This window comes from Epinephelus moara, chromosome 13 (genome assembly GCF_006386435.1).
Source record: "Epinephelus moara isolate mb chromosome 13, YSFRI_EMoa_1.0, whole genome shotgun sequence".
Classification (NCBI taxonomy): domain Eukaryota; kingdom Metazoa; phylum Chordata; class Actinopteri; order Perciformes; family Serranidae; genus Epinephelus; species Epinephelus moara.
Window position 1 is genome coordinate 4,436,407 of NC_065518.1, and position 26,501 is coordinate 4,462,907.

Sequence of the window (26,501 nt, forward strand, 5' to 3'; positions counted from 1 at the left end):
CTCCTTCCTTCCCCCTTTCACCCCCTTTTTTCTTTTCTCTCCTTTCCTACTTGTATGCATATTTCCTCCCTTTCATCGTCCATCCTTCCTTCTTTCATTCACTTCCCAGTTGCCTTCCTTTTTTCTTTCCTTCCTCATCTTTATTTCCCTTCCTTCTGTCCCTCCTGCTGTCCTTAATTCACTTTCTATTTATCCTTCCTTCTTTTCTCCCTTCTCCTTGTCTCTCCATCCTTCCTCCTTGCCTTTCTGCATTCCATTCCTATTTTCCTTACTCCTTTCCCTCCTTCTTTCTTTTCTTCATACCCCTGATCTCTCCTTTCCTACTTTGACTCACTTTCTAGTTTCCTTCCTTCTATCTCCACCTTTCCTTCTCTCCTTCATTCTGTCCTTTTCCCTTCCTTCTTTCACACACTTCAATGTTTTCCTTCCCTCCTTATGTCTCTCCCCTTTTCGTTCTTTCATTCACGTAATTGTCCTCCCTCCTTGTCCTCCTTTTCCCTTTTTCTCCTTCCTCCCCCTTTCCTCCATCCTCATCTTTCATCTGTCCTTTTGTTCACCTTCCAGTTGCCTTCCTTTTTCTTTCCTTCCTCTTCTTTATTTCCCTTCCTTCTTTTCTCCCTTTTCCTTGTCTCTCCATCCTTCCTCCTTGCCTTTCTGCATCCCATTCATATTTTCCTTCCTCCTTTCCCTCCGTCTCTTTTCTTCATACCCCTGATCTCTCCTTTCCTACTTTGACTCACTTTCTAGTTTCATTGTCTTTCTCCACCTTTCCTTCTCTCCTTCACTCTGTCCTTTTCCCTTCCTTCTTTCACACACTTCAATGTTTTCCTTCTCTCCGTGTCCTCCTTTTCCCTTTCTCTCCTTCCTTCCCCCTTTCCAACCCCATTTTCCATCCTCATCGTCCATCATTCCTTCTTTCATTCACTTCCCAGTTTTTTCTTTCCTTCCTCTTCTTTATTTCCCTTCCTTCTGTCCCTCCTCCTGTCCTTAATTCACTTTCTATTTATCCTTCCTTCTTTTCTCCCTTTTCCTTGTCCCTCCATCCTTCCTCCTTGCCTTTCTGCATCCCATTCCTATTTTACTTCCTCCTTTCCCTCCTTCTTTCTTTTCTTCATACCTCCATTCTCTCCTATCCTACTTCGCTTTCAAGTTTCCTTCCTTCCTTTTCTTCTCTCCTTCATTCTTTCATTTTCCCTTCTTTCTTTCACATACTTCAATGTTTTCCTTCCCTCCTTATGTCTCTCCCCCTTTTCCTGCTTTCATTCACTTAATTGTCCTCCCTCATTGTGTTCCTTTTCTCTTTCTCTCTGTCCTTTCCCCTTTTCACACCCTTTTCCATTTTTCTTCCTCCTTCCCTCCTTTCTCCAGTTGCCTTCCCTTTTTCTTTCCTTCCTCTTCTTTATTCCCTTCCTTCTGTCCCTCCTCCTGTCCTTAATTCACTTTCTATGTTCCTTCATTCTTTCCTTTTCATTCCTTTTCTCTTTCTCCCTCCCTTCATGCTTTTTATATTGCTTCCCCACTTTCCTCCTTTAAAATCCCTCAAGCTGGAACATGAGTCATTTCTTCTGTTTCTTTTTCCCCAGTAGTAATTTTTACTGTAGATGTTCATACACCTTCATTATACCAGCCTCACACTTGTTTACAGTGTCAGCAGCAGCTTGTTTTGAACCATCCTACAGACTGTCCCAGTTAATTGACTGCTGCTGAGTGTGAGTCAGGACAGTATTGAGGCTCGGCCGCTCCCAGATGTGGGACTGGGCGTCTGTGCGGTGAGTTAACCGCAGTGAAATCTGAGCCCGCTCAGTCCGGCCTGGCTCACTGTATTTTGGGATGTTTTACATGGGGCAGGACAAAGACACGTTACCAGGCGGGAGCCCAGTGTGAGCAGATGTTTCTGCTCTGGGGAAAGAAGGAGAAGAAGAAGAAGACGAAGAAGAAGCGACATTTCTGCAGAAGAAAGAGGACTCAAAGACGGTAAACTCCTCTCGGTTACTTGTGCTGTGGTGTGTGTGTTTAACTCTGCAGAGCTGTGAGGAAATAACTTCACGGACACAGTGTGACAGTGAGCTGTGGAGCTGAGGGACAGCTGACTGAATGGAGACTGATGGATAAACGAAACCGATGTTTTAAAGTACAAAGAGAACTTATGGAGGATATAAATAGTGCTGTGTGTTTGAACGTTTGCTGACATGCGCTTTAAATAGGATTTAAACGGTGTTTCAATGTGTTTGTATACTGGTTTAACTGGTGTGTCGCTTTAATCGCTCCGGCCGCGGGTGTTTCCACTTTTAATGACTGACTAGCCAAAACATTAGCCACGTGTGGTCGCACATTAGCACCACCCCTCCTTTTCCTGCTGCATTGACACTTTGGGTGATTTGTTTCTAATTATTTCCTACAAATTACAAATAAATATAATTTAAATGCCAGTTATTATCATTCCTAAACACTTCACACACACAGTTTAACCGCATTTCTAAATGACTGCAGGAGAAACATTGTTGCTTAATGGCAACAGTACTTAACGGTTACCAACGGCTAACAAGCTAATTTACAAGGTAAAGATACATTACAGCTAACAAAGTAATGTTTGGAGCTAATTAATGGTTACCAACGACTAACTAGATATTTTTCAAGGTGGATAACCAACTAACGTTAGCTGTCGAAGTAAGGTTAATGTCTGGAGCTAATTAACGGTTACCAACCGCTAAAAAGCTAATTTGCAAGGTACATGACAAACTAGCTAACAAAGTAATGTTTGGAGCTAATTAACGGTTACCAACGGCTAACTAGCTAACAGTTACTTCTCAAGGTGGATAACCAACTAGCTGTTGAAGTAATGTGAAGGTTATGTCGGGAGCCAATTAACGTTTACCAACTGCTAACAAGTTAATTTACAATGTAGATAAGTTAACAAACCAGCTAACAAGGTAACGTTTGGAGCTAATTAATGGTTACCAACAACTAGCTATTTTTTAAGGTGGGTAACCAACTAGCTGTCGAAGTAAGGTTAATGTCGGGAGCTAATTAACGGTTACCAACGGCTAACTAGCTATTTTTAACCAACTAACTGTTAGCAGTCGAAGTAAGGTTAATGTCGGGAGCTAATTAACGGTTACCAACCGCTAACAAGCTAATTTACAAAGTATCGTTAGGTAACAAACCAGCTAACAAGGTAACGTTAATTTTGGGTGCAAAGTAATAGTTAGCAACAGCTAGCCAGCTGTTTTTTAAGTTGGATGACGTCTAACAAGGTAATGTCAGGAGCTAATTAAAAGTTTCCGACCACACACACACACAAAAAATTTCAAGCTAAATAACCAACTAGCTATCAAGTTAAGGTAAATGTTTGGAGTTAATTAACGGTTACCAACCACTAACAAGATAATTTACAAGGTAGATAACAAACTAGCTAACAAGATTACATTGGGAGCTAACTAACGGTTACCAACTGCTAACTAGCTATGTTTCAAGGTAGATAGCCAATTAGCTATCAAGGTAGGGTAAAAGTGTGGAGCTAATTAACGGTTACCAACCACTAACAAGCTAATTTACAAGGTAAATAACAAACTAGCTAACAAGATAACATTGGGCGCTAACTAACGGTTACTGACTGCTACCTAGCTATTTTTCAAGGTAGATAACCAACTAGCAAACAAGGTAATGTTGTAAACCAACAGTTAGCAACAGCTAGCCAGCTGTTTTTTAAGTTGGATAACCATCTAATAAGTTACGTTAATGTTAGAGGCTAATTAAAGGTTACCAACCGCTAAAAAAAAAAAAAGGTAAGGTAAGGTAACAAGCTATTTTTCAAGGTAGATAACCAACTACCTAACAACGTTATGTTGGGAGCAAACTAACAGTAAGCAACAGCTAACCATCTATATTTTAATTTAGATTAAGCTAGATAATCAACTTAGCTATCAAGATAAGGTTAATGTTGGGAGTTATGTAACAGTTACCAACCGCTAACAAGCTAATTTTAAAGGTATTAACCATCTAATGAACAAGGTATTGTTAGAAGCTAATAACCATTACCAACTAGCTATTTTACAAGGTAGATAATCAACTAGCCTACAAGGTAATGTTGGGAACTAACTGAACGTCACCAATCCTTGACAAGTTATTTTACAAGCTAGATAACCAAACTGTAAACCAACTAACAAGCTAATGTTACTAGCAAGCTATTACCTAATCCAGTAATACATGAGCTATCTTACCATGTACTAATAATCTAATGTTATCAGTTAGTTTACAAACTAATGAACAAGCTGATGTTACCTGCTAGCTAACCAACGAATTAACAGCAAATTTTACCACCAGTCTGGAACTAACCAGCTAAGCTGATAACTGCTAACTAACCGCTTAACAAGGCAATGTTACAAGCTAGTTAACCCACTAACCAACAAGCCAGTTTTACTTGAAAGCTAATAACCAACAAGCCAATATTATTAGCTGGCTAACCAACTACTTATAATCTAATGTTAGCTGCTAGCTAATAAGCTAACTACAAAACTATTTTTAACAGCAGTCTGAAACTAACAAGCTAATAACACCTGCTAGCAAACTAACTAACAAAGCTATGCTTCAAGCTAGTTAAACAACTCATCAACAATTTAATTGTACTAGAAAGCTAATAACTAACAAGTTAATATTATTAGCTAGCTAACCAGCTTTTAATATGCTAATGTCACCAGCTGGTCAGTTAACTAATTAATGAACTAATGTTACAGCCAAGTGCCATAAAACAAAGTCAAAATACAAGCTAGCTTAACTAAAACCTAACATTACCCATTAACTGACTTTGTGGTGTGAATCATGCTGCTGATTTAGTTACCTGTAGTTCACCTGTACAATGATTTGCCGCCTTATGTTTTCAGAGTCCTTTGAAAGCTGTCAGTGTTTGTGTAACAGTGGTATTGTTGTGTTTGGCCTGTTAACTGACCCATTCTCCTCTCCTGACAGATATGGCTGAAGATGTCCGTGGACTCTGATAACTCCTGTGTTTTGCTGTCATCGCGAGACTCCAGGACTTCCTGCGTCTTCCAAAACGAAGACGAGAAAGATGACATCCCAGGAGTGGGAGAGGAGAGGTAACTCACTCTGAGTAGTCGCTGCTGTATTTGTGTTTGGGTCATAGGCTACGAATATTTCTGTCCATAGAAAATGGTTTTATTAAAAAGTTGTGCATTTACGTCATCCCAGGTAGTCAGCTTGGCTAGTTGTGGCTGCATTTCAGCACGTTTGGTTGTGTTCTGGAAGTTAGGAACTGATCCTAACCTCTACGTCACATTTGGCTTCTGCAGGTTTTGCTGGTGCAGACTTGAGTTTACCATGTATGCCAAATTTGCTGCTGGTCTATCTTGGCCACAGTCAAAACTTAAATAAAAAAATATCTGGTGACAATTTTTAATTATTTTACCCTGCAAAAATAGTAAAAATCTGCTGGCTGTGGCTTGTGAAGCTTTGCTACTTTTTTTCTTAACTGCGGAAAAGGAGGGAGGAGAATGGTGAGGCAAGGCAAATATATTTATATAACACCTTTCAGCAGCAAAGCAATTCAAAGTGCTCTACTTAAAATAACAAAAGCATCAAGACAAGGTGCAAAAGAAACAATATAAAAGGACGTTTAACGAGGCAACAGATAGGATTCGTTTTTTTTCTCGCACTGTCGCAACAACCAAATTGACCGTGGGGATCAGAGATAATCAATAAAATGTAGGCTGTAAAGCCACCAGTATACCTCTGTGTATATGTAGAATGAGAAAGTGTGTGGACACTCTACTAAATAAATGAGTAAAGAGACCGAGCAACAATGATCAGATTTATCTGAAGAAAAAACAAATAGTAATGCAAATAATTATAGCAGAATGCACAGTATCACTGTCCGAGGGCTGCCGTAGAATGGCAACCAGGATGTCAGCCGACCAACACTCGCTACCCGCTCCCTGGTTGCGGCGATTTGCGATGCTGGCCAGCTAGGAATGAACTAGCAGCCAATACAGTACAGTACAGTCCTCTCTGGTCTAGCTAACATTTAGCCGTGTTACTTACTGATCCATTAGAAAGAAAGCTAGCTGGACATGGGTTTTGAAGCCTCTTTGGTCACGGAGCTCCCTCCATCTCTTGAACGCCTGACTGAGGTTTACTCTTGTTTTTCCTCTTCTTTTATCACTCTCCTTTTTGCTCTTCTTTGCCTCCTCACACAGAGGAGCTCCTTTTCTTTCGCTAGGCCGTTTTTCACTTGTCTCCAAACTTTGTCCGTCTGCCATTGTGCTCGTGACTCAACTATCTCATGCCCAACTCCTCATAAGGACCAGCTCCAGTCCCTGATTGGCTGACCGACCAGTTTCGCAATACATGACGCGTTTCCTGCCGTAAAGCAGATTTTTTCCCGCGAAATTTCGCCCCCAATGGCAGAAGCTTATTACAAAGATTGCAAAGCCACTAAGTAACCTGTGTAAACGCTGATGAACGCTGTCTGATTTTACTGTGGCCACTACCCTGTGCAACCCACATTATTTTCATCATGATATATTTAGGAAAAGATGCTGTCTGTTGCCTCTTTAAAAGAAAGAACTAGAGAATAAAACATAAAAAGTTAAAATATACTAAGACTGGTATAGAATAAAAGTTACAGTGCAGTTTAAAACAATACATTACTGTGCAGTGTAAGAATGAATGAATATTTGATTTAATAAAAGGCAGCTGCAAACAGATAAGTCTTCAACCTTGATTCAAAAGAAGTGAGAGTCGGTGCAGACCTGCACTTTTCTGGGAGTTTGTTCCAGATATGTAGAGCATAAAAACTAAACGCTGCTTCTCCATATTTAGTCGTGACTTTGGGGACGCAAAGCAGACCTGTCCCAGAAGAACTGAGAGGTCTGGATGGTTCATTGTGTAGCAGAAGGTCAGAAACGTATTTGGGCCCCAATCCATTCAGTGCTTTGTCAACTAACCGTAATATTTTGAAGTCGATTCTCTGCCAGACAAGAAGCTAGTGTGGAGACCTCAGAACTGGAGTGATGTGATCTACTTTCTGGTCTTTGTGAGGACTTGAGCGGTAGCGATCTAAATCAGCTGCAGTTGTCTGATCCTTTTATCCTTGATATGTTCTCAAGGTGACAGGCTGACTGTGTCATTGTCTTAATGTGGCTGTTGAAGTTTAGGTGGTGAGATTTAATCAGAACAGTAAAGCTGTGGGCTATTCAGCAGATCATTGTCTGTAAGGAGGTGGTTTGACCTCCGACCTCTGGGAGGAGCCTCAGGACTTTAAGGTCAAAAGGCTGAAAAACTAAAGGTGATGGAACTTTTTCCGGTTGTTGCTCCTCCACCTTGAAACAGCCTCCCACACAGTGTCAGAGAATGTAAATCATTTTACATCCCTTTTATCTTTTTTCCTTTTTATTTTTAACAACAGGTTTTAATAAAGTTTTCTGGCCACCTGCAGCTCCAGTTTGTAGTTTGAAGGATTTAGGATTGTGTCTCTTCTCTCGCAGTGTTCTGGAGATGCTGAGCTACTCCAAGTTCTCCAACCTGGAGACATGGCTGTGTATGCCGTCCTCACTACTGCTGCCCAGGGCCCTGGACTCCACCCATACCTCCTCATCCTCCTCCTCTTCCTCACATGCATCCAACCACTCCTCCAATTCCCGGCCGATCTCCTCCTGTTCCTCCTCGTCCCCGGCCTCTAACTCCCGTCGCTCCACCTGCAGCGATCCAGGAGAGACTGACACACTGCTCAGGTAAGACTGTGGCTATCAAGTTCAAAGGTCAGCTGAAGATTTTAAGTTGGTTTTATTCCTTCAGAGTATACTTCACATAAATGCTGATTATTACCTCCACCAGGGAGGTTATATTGTTGGGTCAGTTTGTTTATTTGTTAGCAGGATTGAAGGAAATCTACAGGTCAGATATTCATGAATCTTTGTGCAAGGGTGTATAAGAGGCCAGGGAAGAACCCATTAAACTCTGGAGTACATCTGAATTACAGGGTGAACACAGATTATTATTTTATTTTGGTATTTTCATAGTTTTTATTTATTTATTTATATTTTTTTATTTTGAGCCACACTTTCAGACGATGTCTCTTTGACCTAAGCCCAGAGTTGCTCATGTGAAGCAACAGCTGACGATCATACTGATTATTGAAGAGGCAATAGATGGCGGGAGTCCAATCAGATGATTTGAGAGGCGGGCCTTCTGTGGTGGTCACGACAACAAGTTTACAGTTGGTTAACAATGGAGGAGAAACTGGTGGTAGCCGTTGCTGGATACCCAGAGCTGTATGACTTTACAAACCACAGTTACCTCCATCTCAACAGAAAACAGCAGGCGTGGAAGCAGAAAAGTGCAGCACTTGAAATGTCCATCATGGAGGAGAAGCTCCTGGACCAACTGGTGGTACTCCCCATGATCCATTTTTTAGGGTCTCTGCTTATCTGCTGACAGCCTCTCACCCTCAACCAGAGCTACAGACAGTACCCTCTGCCTCAACCAGAGCTACAGACAGTACCCTCTGCCTCAACATGTCAGCAACTACACACTGATTACTGTGAAATAGATAAAGTTTATAAATAAATAAACAGTAGATTGATTGCACAGAAAAAATCTGACAGAAGTGATTTTAATCGGGTCATAAAACTTCCCATAATTATTTAGTTAAGAAGACAAGGCTGGAAACATTCTATGTTTAACTTCCTGTTAACTAATCTCAGTACTATCCATCTTTTTATCTGTGGCTCTCAGCTCTAAGCCCATTGGTTCCTATTGAGGATGTAAATCTTTCAGAACATGAATATATATTTTTCAAAAAGGCTCAGTATTTCCCTAAAAACGCTGGTCACTGTAGTGTTTCCATCAGTCTTGCTCCATCTTGCCAAAAAAGTGTCTGTGGGTTTTTAGATGCTGTACGACAGTCAGACAAGTCATTCATGTGAAGCATACTGAGGCCTCAAGAAAATCCCTTTGCAGAGACTTGAAAGTTGTTTGAGGTAGCTCAGGTTATCACAGTGTTCCCTCAGATCGCTTGTTAGAATGTTTTACAGTAAATGACCACAGACTGCACTTCCAGTAGAAGATAATGGTTCTGATGGCCACCATGTGTCTTTATTTAAAGGTGTTTAAGTAGAGTCTCAGCTGCACTGGTTACCTAAAATAAAGTGATGTGTTGGAGCTGTGGTCAGTCCAGAGACTTCTCCTCCTCCAGCCAGCAGAAACATTGTTCCTCGGTTGTTGTAACTCGTAAAGTATTTGTCTGGCACCATGGTGATGGCAGTTATGTAGGGAGCGATAAGCCAAGAGCCTGCAGGGAGCCTGAGGGGAAACAGTGGTGTTTATAGATGTGGGGGAAATGTACTGTTAATATGAGGAAGTGCGGCCATTATGACTGTGAGGGCTCTTTAGGTGGAAGTACAGAGAATGTATAGGAACATTTGTTTGGGCTGCTTGTTGGTTATTGAAAGATCAACAGATAAAAAGGAAAGTTTTCCATTCCATCGACCAGGAGCCAAACTTACAATTCTCTGGACAGGAGGTTTTAAACATGTCTGACATGCTTGACAAGGCCAATTATTCCTCTACAGACAAGAAATATCATCTTAAAGCCAATCGCACTGTGCTGGCAGGTGTTATGTGTTCTCTTCCTTTCAGTCAGATCTGTGGCTGACTTCTGACTTGAGCTAGAAGAGCAGCATATTTGCGCTCTCTGGAGATTTGCCTCTGTGGCAGCAAGATTTAGGTTTGTTGTTGTGTTTCTGTGTGATATTGACCAAGGAGGGTGGAGGGAATGCACATCCAAAAAATGTTTTAATTGGTGCTGGATCAGAAAATCAGCTAAGGCAGGAATCAGACACAAGATCCCCACGCTGTTTCACAAGCTCCCAGGAAACTTTGACAGTGTCTTGATAAGATCTCTGTTGGGTCAGAATGTTGAATAACTGAAATTTCTGGGAGCTTTTGACACAAACATCACTTTGACTCAAGGATGAGGTGAAAGGTTTAAGTCACCATGATATCTAAAAATATGTTTTTAGCCATAACTCAAGAATTATGACAAAATTTCACAAAAATATGAAGTGATTACATGTTATATCCAAAAGGTCAAAGGTCAGCTTGACTGTGACATCATCATGTTTTAACGTCATCTCTCAGGAACAGAAGGGGAGACATTTGGTCAGATACTGAATTGGTGACTCTAATCTTGAAGCTGTGCTGATTGTATAGATCTTCTGTGTGTGAAGCGTCCATGTTTTCACTGACATGGATGGAGACTGTAACAACTTGACTGCTTCATGGGGCCAAACAACCAGAAGGCGATAATTATAGTTCAAGGTATTGTATCGAAGTTAGAAACTCTGCAAAAACATTGCAGTCTAATGTGATCTGCAGGTGTGTTTCATCAGGGATTTTGTCAGACCCTGTGTTTAATCAGTGTTCTTAATCTGAGCTTGTTCTGCTTTTAATGCATTGTGGCCCTTTTTTTACTTAATGGGATGAAGCAGACAGAACATTTAAATGAACTAATACAGCAGTTGAATCTTGTTGTTGCTGGAGGGATCTGTCAGTCTGCTTCACACAAATATTTCATGTGTCTGAGCCAGAGGAGAGTTCAGACAACAATAGCTCACAGAGCCCCCCGGATGTTTTAGGTAGAAGATGTTGGCAGAATTGGCTGGATTTTCCTACTGCAAATAAATGCAACACTAGTCTCCCCCTCCATGGTTTCATTGAAGGTTTCCTTTCATTTGACACAAAGGCGTCCTGACTGATCAGCCTCTGCTGGATAAACTGTGATATCTGAAGCACTTGACTGCTGATAACACACACACACACACACACACACACACACACACACACAGTGGGGTAAGGTAACACTCCTGTCGGGCACTGCACACCGAGAGGACCTTTCCCTTCAGCCGTGGACCTTCACTTCAGTCATGTGTGATTATGTTTCCTGCTCGGACCCTGATGAAACCTTTTTTCTGTAGTTTTGAAACAAAACAACCTCTGACTGGGACTGTGGTCGAGGCGTCAGGATCATGCGTGTGTCATTTGTAATGTTGATGTTATTTGGTGAAACGTGTGGATGACAGATGTTGAGTTGGGCTCAGCTGTTAGACTTTGTCTTGCGGAGGAAAAAGAAGGGAAGCCGTAAGGTCAGAAGTTCATGGAGGAGCCGCAGCTACATCGTCTCAGAGTCCAGGTATCAGGATGACCTGACGTACATGTATGAACTCTGTTTATAGACACCAACAGGATGCTTCATGAACAGTCGCAGTGCAAACAGTAGCAGCCATTTAAGATGTCCTTCCTGTTGTACTGTAAACTTGATTCCCAGTGTCAGGTTTACTATTTAATTAATCACAATGCTGCAAAGTTTCCTCACAAGGTCTTTTTCATTGTCCATAGTTAAATTGTTCAGGAGCTTTTGATTGTATCGCATGATCTTCATCAGCAGATACAGTTTGCAGAAAAACTGTACTGTTGACTGAAAAATACGTTTGATGTGATTCCCCTAAATCTGCTCTTTGATCCCTGCAGGTCATCGGACAGGGACTCCACCTTCCTCACCCCTGCACTGAGCAAGGAGATGCCATTTCTGGCCACGTCTCTCCTCCCCATCCTCTCCTCCACCCCTGCTGCTGCTTCTGCTGCAGTGCTGTCAGCTGGAGACTCCAATTCCCACAGCGGCGTCAACATCAGGAAGCGGCGGCGGCTCGCTGCCAGTCCTGGAGGACTCCACTGGAACTCTGCAGGTGAGAAAATTTAAATTAAAGTGAAATTTTTATTAATAATCTCTAATGATCTGCACAAAGTTACACAAAGTACAAGTCTGTGTGTTAGGAAAAGAATATTAATATATAACCCACAGTATATAAACATATTTCTTCTCCGTTGTTGTTGAGCACTTGTACATATACTCCCTTTACCTACGGAAATCAATATGTCCATTTCAAACGTTGTAAGCGTCACTGCCCTCATACATCCATATGTCCTTTATTATGGCCAATAGACGGCACTCGAGGGCAGAGTCCAAAGTTGTACACAACAACAAAGGTGGAGACAGTGGAGGAGGTTGAAATGTTGTACATTTTAACGAAGGCAGCATTACATGTGATCATAGAACTCTTTTCACTATATCACTGATTCGTTGTGTTTCGCCATTTTTAAATGTCTTTTTAAATTGTCTTTGCTTGAACTACACGACACTGCCTTCACGATCCGTGGTGGCACAGTATCTGTATCCAAAAGCTTTCAGATAACGTGCACAAATATGGACAAAATGGACGCAGAGTACAGAGAAATGGCTCCATCTGTGTCTGTACGTATGTGATGACGAGCAAGCAACACTTCTGTACTATGAGTTGAGGTGGAGGTGCTGCTGTAGAGGCACTTGTCGCCATTTTCCATGTGTTGTTGGTAAGCGCTCTTCTTACTCAGGTATTTAACAGCAAACTAGGACACTTCAGGTCTGGAAGAACTGTGTCCCTGGTAACTGTCGTACTAGAGGAAAAAGAGCACCTACATGTTTTCAGAATTTTGGCGTCAACATGGTGCCAAAATATTGGTTCTATTGACAATGACAGTTTCAAATTAAGAAAAATCTGAACAATATGATCTTCATTAAGGGAGGATTTATTGCAGGGTGCATTAATTATGTTCAGTTTTCTCTCAGGAGGTGATAAGATGTACAATTTCCAGCACAGTCAGGGGAAAGAAAAGCAACTCAGTTAAACATGATTAATAAAGCCTTGGACTTGTGTCCTGTAAAAGGCCCCCAACTGTTGAGTGACAAATCTGTCAGTGGGTTTGTGATCATGGATACAAACATGAAACCAGTGTGTGAAGTTGTGGACGTGCTGTCATGTCATACACCCTCATCCACTGTAACTGGTAGTCTTGTTTGTAGTGTCCAGGGGCTTCACTTCCTGTGTTAGCCTGCGTGTCTTTTAGCTCCACCCTTCTGGAGAATGATAATGAGCTTCCTGTTGAACAGATTACAGCCAGGCTTCTCGTCTTAAGTAGTTTCAATAGTTTCAACCTTTTTGGCTCGTTAGCGTTTGAAACAGAGCTGTGTCCGTTTGAATAGTCTGTTGAGGCCTGAAGAGGTAAAAGGATTCAGTGTTTTAATGGAAAAAAAACAAAATTGTCCTGATTTTGTAGAGTCTTAGATTTATGTTGCGGCCCCTTGAGAGGGTCCAGACCCCCAGATTGGAAACCACAGGTCTATATTGGGGATTGTTTCAGAGGGATCTGCAGCTATCTAAAATTTTTAATTTCCTGGTTTTATATTTTATTCTCTCACTCTTTTTTCTTCTGTGTGTTTGTGGCGTAGGGTTGTGTGATTGAGTTAGATTCAAAACAATTATAATCAGGTGTGCAGGTGACTTCAAACATCTTGTGTTATAGCTGACAATGAAAAAAATCTGAGCTGTGGTCAGTATTTTCTGAACAAGTGTTAAATGCACAGCGTTAATATCTCAAGTTTTTCAGTCTAGACAATCACAAAAGACGGACTTTGATGACATCGTGAAGTAACGCGGGGTCATTGACTGCAAATGAAAGAGAAACAGAAATCATGTTTACAGACAAGATAAAGTTAGCCACAAGTTATGTTTAGCCACATGATGTGATATCATTGTAATAAAACAGCTGGTCAGTCACACTAACTTGCTAACTTCCCATTGACATCAGATGAGTCGACACACACACAGCTGCTGTAGCAACGTTACGTGATGAATTCAATCATTATCTAAACAGTCATACTAAACATAACTTGATGAGCGTGTTGAATGTTGTAACGTTATAATGTTACTGTGCACATTAACTCGGTGGCTCGGCTGTCGTCTTCCTCTTCTACTACTAATTCTTCTCCCCCTGCCTTTATGGGTTAATGGGATGGCAACTGGTGTTTAAAGGGGAACACCCCCTAAATTAAGAATTCCAACATGTTATTTCTGTGGCCGAGAGACGTCCAAGGATCCAGTCCCGTATTTGTGAACATGAGCTACTCTCTCTCAAAGCAGGAAACCAGAGAAGGAAGTCTCAAACTTGAGATGTCACAGAATATAAAGTCAGAAACTGCTCCATGGAGAGTGAATGGGAGGCTGATTCTGTGGACCCAGTAAATGTTTGCTTCCTATTTTAAACCTAAGTGAGCTTTATTTTATTGTAGCATTCTCAATTCTGAAACAGAAAATGTTCCTATGTACTTAGAACATTCGTTTAAGTGCTCTCTGTGTCATCTAGAACATTTTTCACTCTGCATTTTCTATGGAGCAGCTTCAGACTCCAACTTCAGAGTTAAATGCAATTTTCCTCTACTCGCTCTTTGCTTGTACATCAGCTCCCGTAGCAGCTCTTTTTCTCTGCTCCTATGGCAGCTCGACTCCTCCCCACAATCTTGTCATGACAGGATTTTCCCTGAGTTTTTTTGAGACAGAGGTGGCAAAGGCCTGTGGCAGGGGGCATCTTGACAGCTGTACTTTTAGATAAGGTCCCCCCCTCTATTAAATATGAAAGGAGGCCCCCACACGCTTGAGCTTCACACTGCTGACTTGTATAATCAGAACAGACATGTCCTCTGATTTTCAGCCTTCTATGATTATATTTACCCTTTACAGCAGGCACATCCTGACAGTTGAGAATATTACTGTCAGGTATTGTCCCCCCGCTATTAAATATGAAAGGAGGCTGAAAAATCACAGGACATGTCTGTTCTGATGATACAAGTCAGCGGTCCTGAAATATGTGTTTCTCTTCTGTAATACACATTCTACATCTTGGAGGCGACGTCTTTCCACATACGGGCTTCCTTCGCCTTTCAAACGGGGCAGAGCTCCGTGGGAAACAATTGGAGAGACACAGCCCGAGGGGGAACCCGGATCTGACACAACACCGGAGGGAAAAGCAGGTCTGTGGAGCTGTGTGCCGGACGAAAAAACAAGCGCGTCGCACCGAATGTGTGCCGCTATGGTGTCGCTTTGGGTTGTGAGCGCGCATGACGCATTGAAAGTAATGGGTTTATGCGAGCAATAGACGCTACATCTGAACACCCCCCATGCACACACACACTTTAACCGAGGCGGCGGCCAAAATCACCCAGGTGGCCCGCCTTTGTCTTAGATAGGCAGGGAAAACCCTGCATAAAGAGAACTCTTTTGCTGTGGCTTTGTCTCATGTTGGACAAAAATTGGATGAGGAGAGACTCGTTGTTGAGGTCGAGAAATATCCTGAGCTAAACGACCCACAATCCCATTATTATAAAGACAATGGCCAAAAACATTTTGCTTGGTGAGTCACAGCTCTGAAGATCGTCTCTGCAGGTGAGATCAATCAATTCAAAATTTGGGAGAAATCATGTTTACTAATATCTTTGGACTGTCTGGAATAATATGTATGAACTTTGAAAATGGGCGTAGTTCGCCTTTAACCTATGTTGGTGTGGTGTAGTTTATCAGGTGTTGTGGCAAGCAGATCTCCTCGTCTGTGCGCTAAAACCAAATTGTGTGTGTTTATCATGATAATGACAGTGAAAAACCCTTTAATGTGTCAGCGTGAAGACACATCATTCAAACCATCATGTAGGGAGCTAAAGTAACCGTCTCAGTCCATCCAGCAGGATCTGAACAACCTGAGGGTCATGTTAATTCAGGATTTAGCAGATGTTTTCCAACTGTTGTTCTGTCAGTATAAACACACAGAGGGAACACACTCAGCCACAACCATGCCATTGTGTGTTTTCCCTCTGTTTGCCCTCCTCTGATTTCCTCCTCTTGTCATTTGTCATGTTATTTCCTTTGTTGCCTCGAGGCGTTTTAAAGCCTCTTGGGGAATCTGTGTTTCCTCCTGTCTTTTCTGCAGTTTGTTTGTTTCAGTTTTTATCCTCTGTGCAGTTCATCCCTGCTGCACACACTCCTGCCTGCTGTCAATAGAGTTATGTTGAACCTCCCACGATGCATTGAAGGATGAAGATTACTGACAGCTCACAGTTCAGTAGTCGTTATTTTGAAAGACATGACTGCTTTTTTATTTTTTTTTAATCTGCTATCATTTAATCTTCTCTGGTTCCTGAAGATGATGTTGGAAAGCAAACATTACAGAATTATTTATCAGTATTGTTGCCAGTTGCCTGGTAATAATTTAAACCAGTTAAATACCAAACGTTCAGTCAACCCAACTTCCCATGGTGGAAATAGGACCTCAGAGCTTTCAGATCTCTGTGCTGCGTCACTCGTGAACTTTGCTCTGAACTCTTCCTCTGGTCCACATGTTGTCTCACAGCGCTGCCATTCTTAATGTTAATGTTGTAATGTGTTTTTAAAGCCAAAGGTCAAAGTTACATAAAAATCTAATCCCCAAACACTGAAAACAAACAAGCAGCAGTGGTTTAACAACATCATGACACCATATTTTTGATACACTACATCAAACTGTCGATAAGGATCCAAATCTTATCAGCCTTTGACTCACTGTGACTGCTGGAGTCGTGTCAGTGTCCCTCCCCCCATATGTGTAACTCTCAAACTGACTTCCACACTTAACAGGAACACCAGTGTGTCGTTCCCCCTGCAGACCGTTCTCTCTGCTCTTTGCATTGTATTTTAATTTTCAACTCAAGTCGACATTTCTTCATCTCAGGTTTCAGCACCACGTTAATCTGCTTTAGTTTGTGTCTGTTTGCATCTTCTTATCATTCACGCTGGGCTCATTTCCACCTCTTTTCTGATGATATTTGAGAGAGGAGATCAACATCTATTCAACAGTTTGTCCAACATGAAACATCAGTCTGGATATTGTCTGGTTTTTATCTGACTTCTGTCCACCAGAGGGAGCCACCACTCCAGCTGTGTGAGGAAGAAGGTCACACTTAGTCCTGGCTGATTTCAGGAAGACGCATACTGCTGCTGCTGCTGCTGCTGCATGCCTATAAACCTGTTTATAGCCTGTTTATTTATTTTTCAATAGTTTAACAATTTAAATGTATGTTTGAACGCTGTGAAATATATGGACAAACTCACAGTGGCACAGCTTAATTATTTTGGTCTGACTCCACACGGTGGCCGTCTAGTTAGAACGACTAATAGAAGATACTGGAAATTTCAGCAGCCATATTTTTTAAGATAAAAGCCTGTATAACGCTAATATAATTTGCTAACACATGACTAGCGTTTGCGACAGCTGTTGGAAATAGTGTGTTGAGGGCCTTGAAATTCATTTTCCATAATGGGTGGAAATTCCCCCTTAAAATGCTTCATATAGGAGGGTGTGGGCAAAGCTACACTTACACTATCTTTTCCTGTGATTACCTCAGATTGCATTTCAAGGCTGTCCCCAGGATCCTCTGAACTGTTGACCTTGCTGTAAGTTGTTGTCTCTTTCTCCTTCTCTCCAGTGGTCATCTCTTTGAGCTGCATCAGTGCCCTCAGTCTTAATTTAGTGGCTCCCTCTTGTCTCTTGTCTCCATGCTTTGTTCAGTCCCTGCTGTGTGAGAAACGCCACCTGAGTTTGCGTTTTGTATCATTGGCGTGCAGCAGCTCATTTCACTGAGTTCGAGTCACAGATATCCTTTACTCTGATCCAGTTAGCCTGTAACATGTCTTCGGACCGCTGCTTCACCTTAGTAACATACCTGTTATCTTTCTGAGGATTACTAATGTAATGTTGACATCCCTCAACTTCACATCATTGTAACCTGTCTGTGAATGTTACCGAGAGCAGAGGGGGCTCGTAGAGTGCCAGGTGTATTGTCCAGTAGAGTTCTTAATGGGCCAGAAAAATTACAACCTGAACCGAACCGACCCGTGGGACGTGATGCCTGCACCCGTCCTGACCCAGATCATCACATAAAATACCGAGCTTGAGCTCGACCAAGACCAAGACTGAACTGTATTAGTCATCGCTGTAAATGTGTGTCGGAATTTACCACATTTTAATGGTACATTTTCAGAAATATATGAGATTTTGTGCAGTATGTGCAATCCAGCTCTGAAATTCAGGCCCTGCTCCCAGCCTTCCCAGTCTGCTGACATGGTGTGAATGCAGGACGGACTTAAAAGGAATCCGATCTGTGTTCAGAGATTAACTCGGGATTCTCGACATGTTTACAGAAGTGCTTCCTTCTTTCTTTTATCCATATTTTCTAATCAGGAGCTCTTTGATCCCAACAGCAGCTCCACGGCAACATTACCAATCCATAATCCCGATGTCTCCTTCAGGCCCCCCAGGTTCTAAGACAGATGAGTCGATTTTTGTTGATGCCATTTTAAAAATCTTTGTTTTTCAAACCACATTCTCATTTTCTGCTTCATCACTCTGCCCCGCAGCTGTCTGTCTGTCTGTCTGTTTGTCTTTGTCTGCCTCTCTAATGGCCTCTCAGTGTGAGACGAGTCAGTCTGATGTCCTGTCCGCCCCTCTCGTCCGTTACTACCTCGCTGTCACTCAGAGAAAGTGCAATCAATTTATGGTTTTATGGCCTTTTGCCTATTGTGTGTCAGTCAGAGTCAGGTCAGGTATGAATTCAGCTCCTCACATGTTACAAAGTGAAATGACTTCAGACAGAAAGGCTGTGACATTCACTAACACACACATACACACTGATAAAAAATGTAGCTGTTGGCTGACATGTCTTCATGTCTTCATCTCCTCCTCTGACATGAAGTCGAAAGTGCATTTCTAGTCGGGTCAGGCCGGTGTAAAAATCTTCAAACCGGTTTGATATTAAGCCAAACATTGGACTGGACCGGTGTAACAAATTTTACCACTTGATCTAGTCGCACTTGACTTGACACCGTGTCCTAAAAGCATAGGAGCTCTCTGTCCACATTCATTATATGTGCACTTCTGTTTCTACATATAAACAAACCATGTAAAAACCATTTGCTCGAGATCAGACCGGAGACATGACCACTTAAAATATGAGTGAGTAGCTTCCTATGTCTGTACTTTTTAAACAGAACACTCATGTTTTATATTGTGATATTTACTGGTGATGACAGAATATAGCAAGCAGCAAGTAGCCGAGGTTGTTATTAGCGGAGATCATCAAACAGAAACTTTCAGCTGGTTCAGCCACTGAATTTTTTTTTTTTTGTAGTGAAATTATAAGGTATCGTATAGATAACTTCTCATTTCAACCTCACGAATCAGCTGTTCTCCGTCCATTGCAGCGCTTTCAAAGGGAGCAGCAGGAATAAATAGAAACACAGTGTCCGGTCAAAGTTCAGCTCAAAACAGCAGCTCTGTCACTCACGGCCAGTAAGGACACCTCTTTCTTTCTTATGTTGCCACATTGAGGCATGTTTAGTTTTCTTGAGACACTAACTCTGCCATGTCTCCTCTCCTTGACCCAAAAAACAGATGAACTCTCTAGTAAACATCACAACTTTAGAAATAGAATTTTTGTTCATGCAGGAAAGAGTCTGGGAAGGTTTGTCAATATTACAGCAACATGAACCAGAGGTCCACCTGCTGAGGTGCAGAGCCACAGTAACAGAACTCCTCCAAACATATAGATCATGACTGGAAACAATAATTATTAAAACTTCAAGCTGTAACTCACAGACGACACGTTTCAGTTCATGTACACAGAAACATGTCAAAATAAAATCGCTCCATCAGAATGTCTCGGCCTCACCTGATGACAAGTTGTGCTAATTTATGTGTGATGAGTAATAGAAAGAGGTTTACTCTGACTTTATGGTCGTTCTCGTTATTGATAAATTGTAAATTCCTGGAAGGACAGTTAGTGGTGATTCAGTCCCTTCAGAATAAAAGTGTTGTGTACCTGCAGTGAACACACACACACACACACACACACACACACACACACACACACACACACACAGGGAGCTCCCACTGTTTTATCTCTGAGTCTCCTCATGCAGTTTTAATGCAGCAGCTCAGGTTGTCAGCTGGCCTGCAGCCTGACACCTGATAACACACACACACACGCACACGCTGAATGAATGGACACATGAAACCGGCAGAATAAGTTGCAGGATTTGTGTTCAAAGTAAAGTAAGACGCTGAAAATGGACTTTTAAATGTGGTGTTTTTAAATCCCTTCAGTCATCAGTGTGCGTCTCTCTGACCTGCTGCTGCTTTTCACTTTCACCTTTTTATCTTTGATCTTTACAGCTGACTGACGGGAGACGTTGGCCTTTGCTTTTATTATTTATAACTCAAAGCAGAGTCCTGCCAAATAAAATCCGCAAAGAAAAATGGGAAATTTCAGAAACTGCAGACAGATTTAAAAGCATACATGTGTGTTGCCATTGTAAATAATCAGCATCTAGAATAGATGTTGATTTTTATTCCAGTGTGGCAAATGTTTATGAGGTGAAATAATAATTTTTCCGTGCACCAACTTCTTTAGATGTGAAACAGGAACATATTCTTTAGCTTTAGAAGCTTAGCTGTAATTTTTATTGACGTTTTTCTCAGAATTATTGATAATATTTAATTATCACTCAGCTCTTTAAAGATATGAAAATTATGTAATTTTCTCCTTTTATAATCATGTCATCTGTACCTGTACAAGTGTTTGTGTGTGTGTGTGTGGTGTATAGTAACAGCAGGGTGTCTCTGGTTTCTCTCGTCCAGGTTCGGTGCAGCGCGGCTTCTGGTCACCTGATCTGTCTCCCGTGTCGGGGAGGAACAGGACGGCAGCAGGAGGTGGAGGTGGTGGGGGTGGAGGACGTGCTGTTGGTGCGAGGAGCCTCCCCCTCACTGAGGGAGGCGGGACGCCGTGGGCTGGCGACCGGGTGGCCCTGAGGAAGACAATTTCGGTTGACGATCGACTGCTAGAGCAGGTGGGCGGAGAGCAACCACACCTGAGACTGCTGAGTCGACTGGAGAGGGGCAGGAAGAAGCTCCGGAACATCCATGTGAGTATCTTCTTTATTCTTACCTTTCTAAAACTTCTCAACTCATTTATTATCTTTACATCAATAAAATTAAAGCTCAACTGGAGAGAGAAGGCAGCATTATGACACATGATGTTTGATGATATTTCAGATCATGTTAAGTGTGTTTTGATCATTTTGTGTTGGAAACAAAAACAACATGAGATGAGTTGGATGTTCTGCCATCTTTGACGCCCAAACATGATTGTTAGGGCCTCTCTTCACCACAGGGGGGCGCCAACTTTTCCATATTCAAGTACTACAGAATACTCGAATACTCTCAAAAGAAAAAAAATCTGATGTAAGAGCAGGAATGTAATTTGGTCAACAAACTGAAAACAAGTGTAGTTTGAAATTATTTTACTGAATAATCAGATTACAATGACTATTCAAACCATAAAGTCAAAGTTAACATAACAAAAATCAGCAAACTTTCTGATGCTGCCATGAAGTAGGTTAGACAGTTGACCCCTTGAACCGCACTCCTCAATCAGTTCAACATCTGCGGGTTAGCACAGCAGCAGCAGCAGTGGCTAACATCCCACACTGAGCTGTTCAACAGTCCCAACTAACTCACACCAACATCAACACTGAAACAGGTTGACTCTGTCGGTAAACCTGTAGATAACTGTTAGCCAATAAAGGTAATGTTAGTCCTATTATTGTTTGAAATTGGCTGGTTCTAGTTTTCGTAAACACACATATTAAACAAGAAGAAAACGTGATGAGATTTTGATGTAAGAATACATTTTTTATTGATTTATTTTGGCATATATAGTTGAATATGTGCACAGTACGAAAAGGGATATAATCTGAAAGGGTCCAAAAGACTTTTTCTATTCATCTCAACTCTGAGCAGCAGAGTGACATGACTCTGTTGTTTTACTGACTGATATTATGCTGTTAAAATATACATTACAGTGAATATACCAAGTGAGCTGTTGCTGCAGCTAATTCCACCATCATCCATGTTTTTATTGCCTTAATTGGCGACAGGTTGTCCAGTTATTTGGATACCAGCTTTTATTTGTGAATTCACAGTGTATTTGCAAACAGAGAACAGTTTCGTCATTGTTTTAGGTTTATAGTTATCTTTTTAATTAATGTTGTTTTGCTTTGTATTATCTGGGCTTGTGTAACTGCTGGTGCGAGTTTGATTGTTTCAAAGAGGCACTGTTCCCTGTTGACTCTCCGAGGTTAAACTCTCTTGACTTCTCGTCGTCAGGAATCGATGTTGGTTTGATTTCATCTGTGTGTGCCTTGTGTTTGTTTTCTGCTGCGTTGTACAGAGTGTTATAACTCTGTTCTAACCTGGACTCATTGAACCTCTCCAGTTACACACTCATGTTTGCGGTGAGTCAGAGGCTGACACACAGCCGGCTCTCCAGCCTGTCCTGCTGCACTACAGTTGGATGAATACATCGGCTCAAATTAGAAGCTTTCACCAAATTCACAACTTGTACTGCACTCGGCTTTGTGCTGCGCTGAAGGACAAAGAACTGAAGAATTTGACGTCAGAGCCGTAATCACACTGAAAGCTTTTATGGCTCAGGAGCAGAAAATACACCGAGCTGCTATTTATCCACATCACAAAAGAACGACTATAGTTTTATTTAATCCTGTTACCTTGAGATCGAATATTAATCCTCACGTTATCTTGGAATAATAGAGTTGTTTACTTGTGATAACAGTATAATTCTGTCACTATCTCAAGAAAACAGCAGCCTTTTGTTTTCCTAAATAAACAAAAAACAAAAGGACGTTTTCTCCTTAGTTGTCTCACACAGTATTCCCTTGACAATATCAGTAGGATAAAGGAAATACAATCTGTTGCAGCCTTAGTCTTTTCATTAAATGAGGAAGACTAATCCATTGATGGGATTAAATTCTTGTAAAGCAGCCGTCGATATTTAAAGATAAATATCACGATATTCAAAACAACTTTGTTATCTTAAGGACAACCATGGCTGTTCTGCACCTGGGTGCCTCATCTTAGAAGGTATACTAAGCAGGCTTTTTCCAAAAAACAATGTATAGACTCATACAGCAGTAATCCATCTCAGTCATCACTCACTGTGTGGTGGTGTGTTTATCCGCAGAGACTCTGCCCTCTGACTGGATTTTCTTCCTATTTTGCTGTGTTCCTGACGTTCTTGAGCACACTGCGCAGCTGAGGTCATGACTGTATTAAAAGGCAGCGGTCAGGTGCCAGATGCTAAGCAGCAGGCATTACAGAGAAAGCTACAAAAATGGCAGATGCAGTGCTGAAAGAAAAAAGCTAATATAGCGAAGCAATATACCAAGTGGACAAAGCTTGTTTCAAACAAGAGTGAATCTGGAGTTTCGCTGGTTACCAACAAGTCCTGCAGTCTACATCAAATGGTTCAATTGTTGCAATGAGCTATAATGGCAGACATTAGATTATTGCCAGTATATTGCTATGGTAAATGGACTGCACTTGTATAGAGCTTTTACACCTCATGTCACACACTGGTGGCCGAGGCTACCATACATGGTGCCACCTGCTACTCAGTAACCATTCACACACTGATGGAGCAGCCATCGGGAGCACTTTGGGGTTCAGTGTCTTGCCCAAGGATACCTCGACATGCGGGCTGGAGGAGCCGGGGATTGAACTGTGGATCTGAACCCCAGCAGTTCAGTCCGTCCCTGATGACCCTGACACAACAAGCTGTTGGTCAGTGTTGGGTCGTTGGTGAGCATCAGTTGCACTAGTATTTGCAGCGAGTCCCCCACTGTTGGCACAAGTCAGCTGTTGTCTACTTTATTTCAGTGGATTGAGCATGTTGAATCAGCGTTGGAGACGGCAGAGCCTGGTGGTGAATGAAGTCATTCTGATTGGCAGTTCAGCTCAGTGGACGAGTAGAGAAACGGACATGAGGGAAGTAAACAAACGGCTGAATTCAAGGGAGTGAGGAAGAACAAACTTGTTACATTAGGTGAGATTAATTTTTTGCAGAAACATTCATATTTGTGTGTTATTGTTTGCTAGCGCTCAGTGAATATCACTTGTTCTCCAACATCATGTTGTGTTGCTAAAGTGCTAACTGGCATCTTGAATCCATCCTGTCGGTCTTCCTGTTTCCCTTTTTGAATGATGAATACAGACTACTGCCTCCAGCTGGTGTGAAGAGCTATTTCCTCTCACACAGGTGCAGAGCGTACGTGCTAGTTGGCCATGGGTTGTCATCTGTGCGGTGTGTTCAAGTGCAGACTTTATGGCCAAGACACAGATGATGTGAGGCGACGCAACAGTTGGCCTTCATCGCACTGACATGTTTTTTTACACCATAGAATGTCCTGCTTACTACATATCACTACAATTCTTTAATAACCAAGTTTAACGGGACAAGATTTTGGTATTGGAAGTGTTCTGGTTCCCGTTTGTAGTCTGAGTAGTATTCACCAATCATGTTTGAGTGGCAGGTAAACAGTCTGTGTGGAGAAGCGAAATGCATTGGTCGAAGTGCAGTTTCAGAACCCATTAACTATCATCTGTTTGACCAGTTAGCTTGATATTAGCTTTTTAAAAAAGTCTTGGGTTGCGTGGATCAGCCGAAACATTGGCCCTTGCCCGCAGACGTTTTATTGTCTTCAGATCGATAGCTGATGGGTTCTGAGACTGCTTTGCTTCATGGCTCTTTGGAAACTGCACCATCTGCAGTCCAAACGAGGCTGTACAGTCATTGTATAAAGATAGATTCATTGTTTGTGATTACTGTGTAACACCGTTCAGTGGATCGTGTGTGATTTTTGTTGTTCACAGATGAATCAATGATGTGGGCGGGACTGATGCATCTGATGAGTAAACACCGTGTGTGACAGTTTGGTTCTTTTTTAAAGCACTGAGTGAGTTTTAGGAGGATATGACTGTTTTATTTTTGTGAGTCTTTAAACGTCAACTGTGTCTTACATCATCTGTGGCAGATGACCGTTGTGTCACTATTTCTATGATTTTCCATTTGTCAGGGTGTTGAAGGATTCACATCTCCATCAATACAACGTTACACACAGGTTTGTGTGCTGAATGACTTGTTGGTTGCTGTGATACTTCTCCTGTCCTCAGCTCTGTGAAAGTTTCCAGCCTCTTTTAGCTCCTAGTTTTCATTTGATGGAAATTATAATGTTTTCTGTATCTGTTGTCAGGGAGGAACCTCTAATGCTGATAAGAGATTGATAAGCTGATATTTCCATCTTCATTTGTGCCAAATCTGCTTTGTATTTGGACATTAGAGGAACTGCAGTTTTTGGCACTTGACTTCATTTTCAGCTCTAGAGTTTATCGCTTGGTAAATGGTCACTCTGAGCCCAGAGTACACTGTGGCAGGAAGTGAACTGTTTGTACGTTTTGAGAGCTGTTGTTACCTTGTTGTTACCTTTGGTCATTTAGAGCACCACACTGTAAGAGAGGCACGCTGTCTGAGGAGACGGAGCAGCAGAGTGCTTCTCATTTGGACTTTGAACCCTTTGTCATTTCATATTGACAAAGAACGCTCCATTTCTATAAACATCAGTGCTTCATTATTGTGTAGAGTGTCAGATTGGGTCATCGACCGTACTAGGGCTGTACTTGACTCAGGCTTCCGTCAGTCTAATCAGATTTGGCCGTTAAATTCGAATATTCGAAGATTCTGTTTTTTTTTCTTCCGTATAAAATGTTCAAGTTTGAACAGGGCTCAGCGTTCAGTGTGACAGCGGCATTTATGTAATATAGTGAACAAGCTAACTGCACTAACGATGGATCGGAAATGTGCAACAACATTTTTATTGACACAAGATGTTAAAGAAAAGTCAGAGACTGTGTCGGATTAAGTATCTGTGAACTGTATACTCGCCACTTCAAATCAGAAGAGAGAAGATAGTGTTATCACGGAGCCTCAAGGTGGAAGGTTTCTCCTCCTCTGTGCTGCTGCATCACATCTGCAGCTGCTTGTACCAAAGAGTAGTAGGAAAGTCAAGAGCGTCCACTCCGCAGCAAAATTTAGGGACCAAAACGTCTCTAGAAGTAAACTTCACTGCACACTAGGTAGAGGGGCAGCCTGAGACTGTACTCTACATCTGCTCTACTTGTTTGGACTTCACTTTGTTTCTGTCTCCGACTTTAACGTCGACTGGTTTGACTACGGAGATGTGAGCGGACGGGCTGACGTTAGCTTTTTTTTCAGTCATCCAAGCAGGGTCAAATCTTGTTGTCCTGTGATTCTCTGGTCAACCAAAGGCGGCGTCTGATGTTTCTACATCAAGCTACCCATCACTCGCATCTCTGTCGTTAAACAGCCACTGATAAAGAGTCCCCCCATATTCAGACCGATATGGTGAATGCATTGAAACTGCCCAGGACAAACGTGACTATGTCTGCTTTTTAAATAAGGCATAAACACAGAGTATGTACAAAATAAACGTATAGAAATGAGATTAATTGGATTATATTTACAGGAAGTTTGAAACTCGTCACCTGTGTAACTAAAAAAACCCCATTTGACAATTTCATAATTTCAGGGTTCTTTTTTTTTTTAACATTAAAGTGCCACATAATACAGTTAAGTTTGAAAGAATATGAGTGTGTTGCATTGC

At 41.7% G+C, this 26,501-nt stretch overlaps 1 protein-coding gene across 1 annotated transcript in view; it reads left to right on the plus strand.

Moving 5' to 3' along the window:
- The first annotated feature begins 1,814 nt into the window (after window positions 1-1,814).
- Window positions 1,815-26,501, plus strand: part of ankfn1 (ankyrin repeat and fibronectin type III domain containing 1) — a 151,861-nt gene continuing 127,174 nt past the window's right edge. Inside the window, exons 1-5 of the mRNA XM_050060779.1 lie at window positions 1,815-1,974; window positions 4,966-5,093; window positions 7,500-7,745; window positions 11,542-11,756; window positions 20,605-20,888. Coding sequence (XP_049916736.1) covers window positions 4,978-5,093; window positions 7,500-7,745; window positions 11,542-11,756; window positions 20,605-20,888 — 861 coding nt within the window. The 5' untranslated portion in view covers window positions 1,815-1,974; window positions 4,966-4,977. The remainder of the gene's footprint in view (window positions 1,975-4,965; window positions 5,094-7,499; window positions 7,746-11,541; window positions 11,757-20,604; window positions 20,889-26,501) is intronic.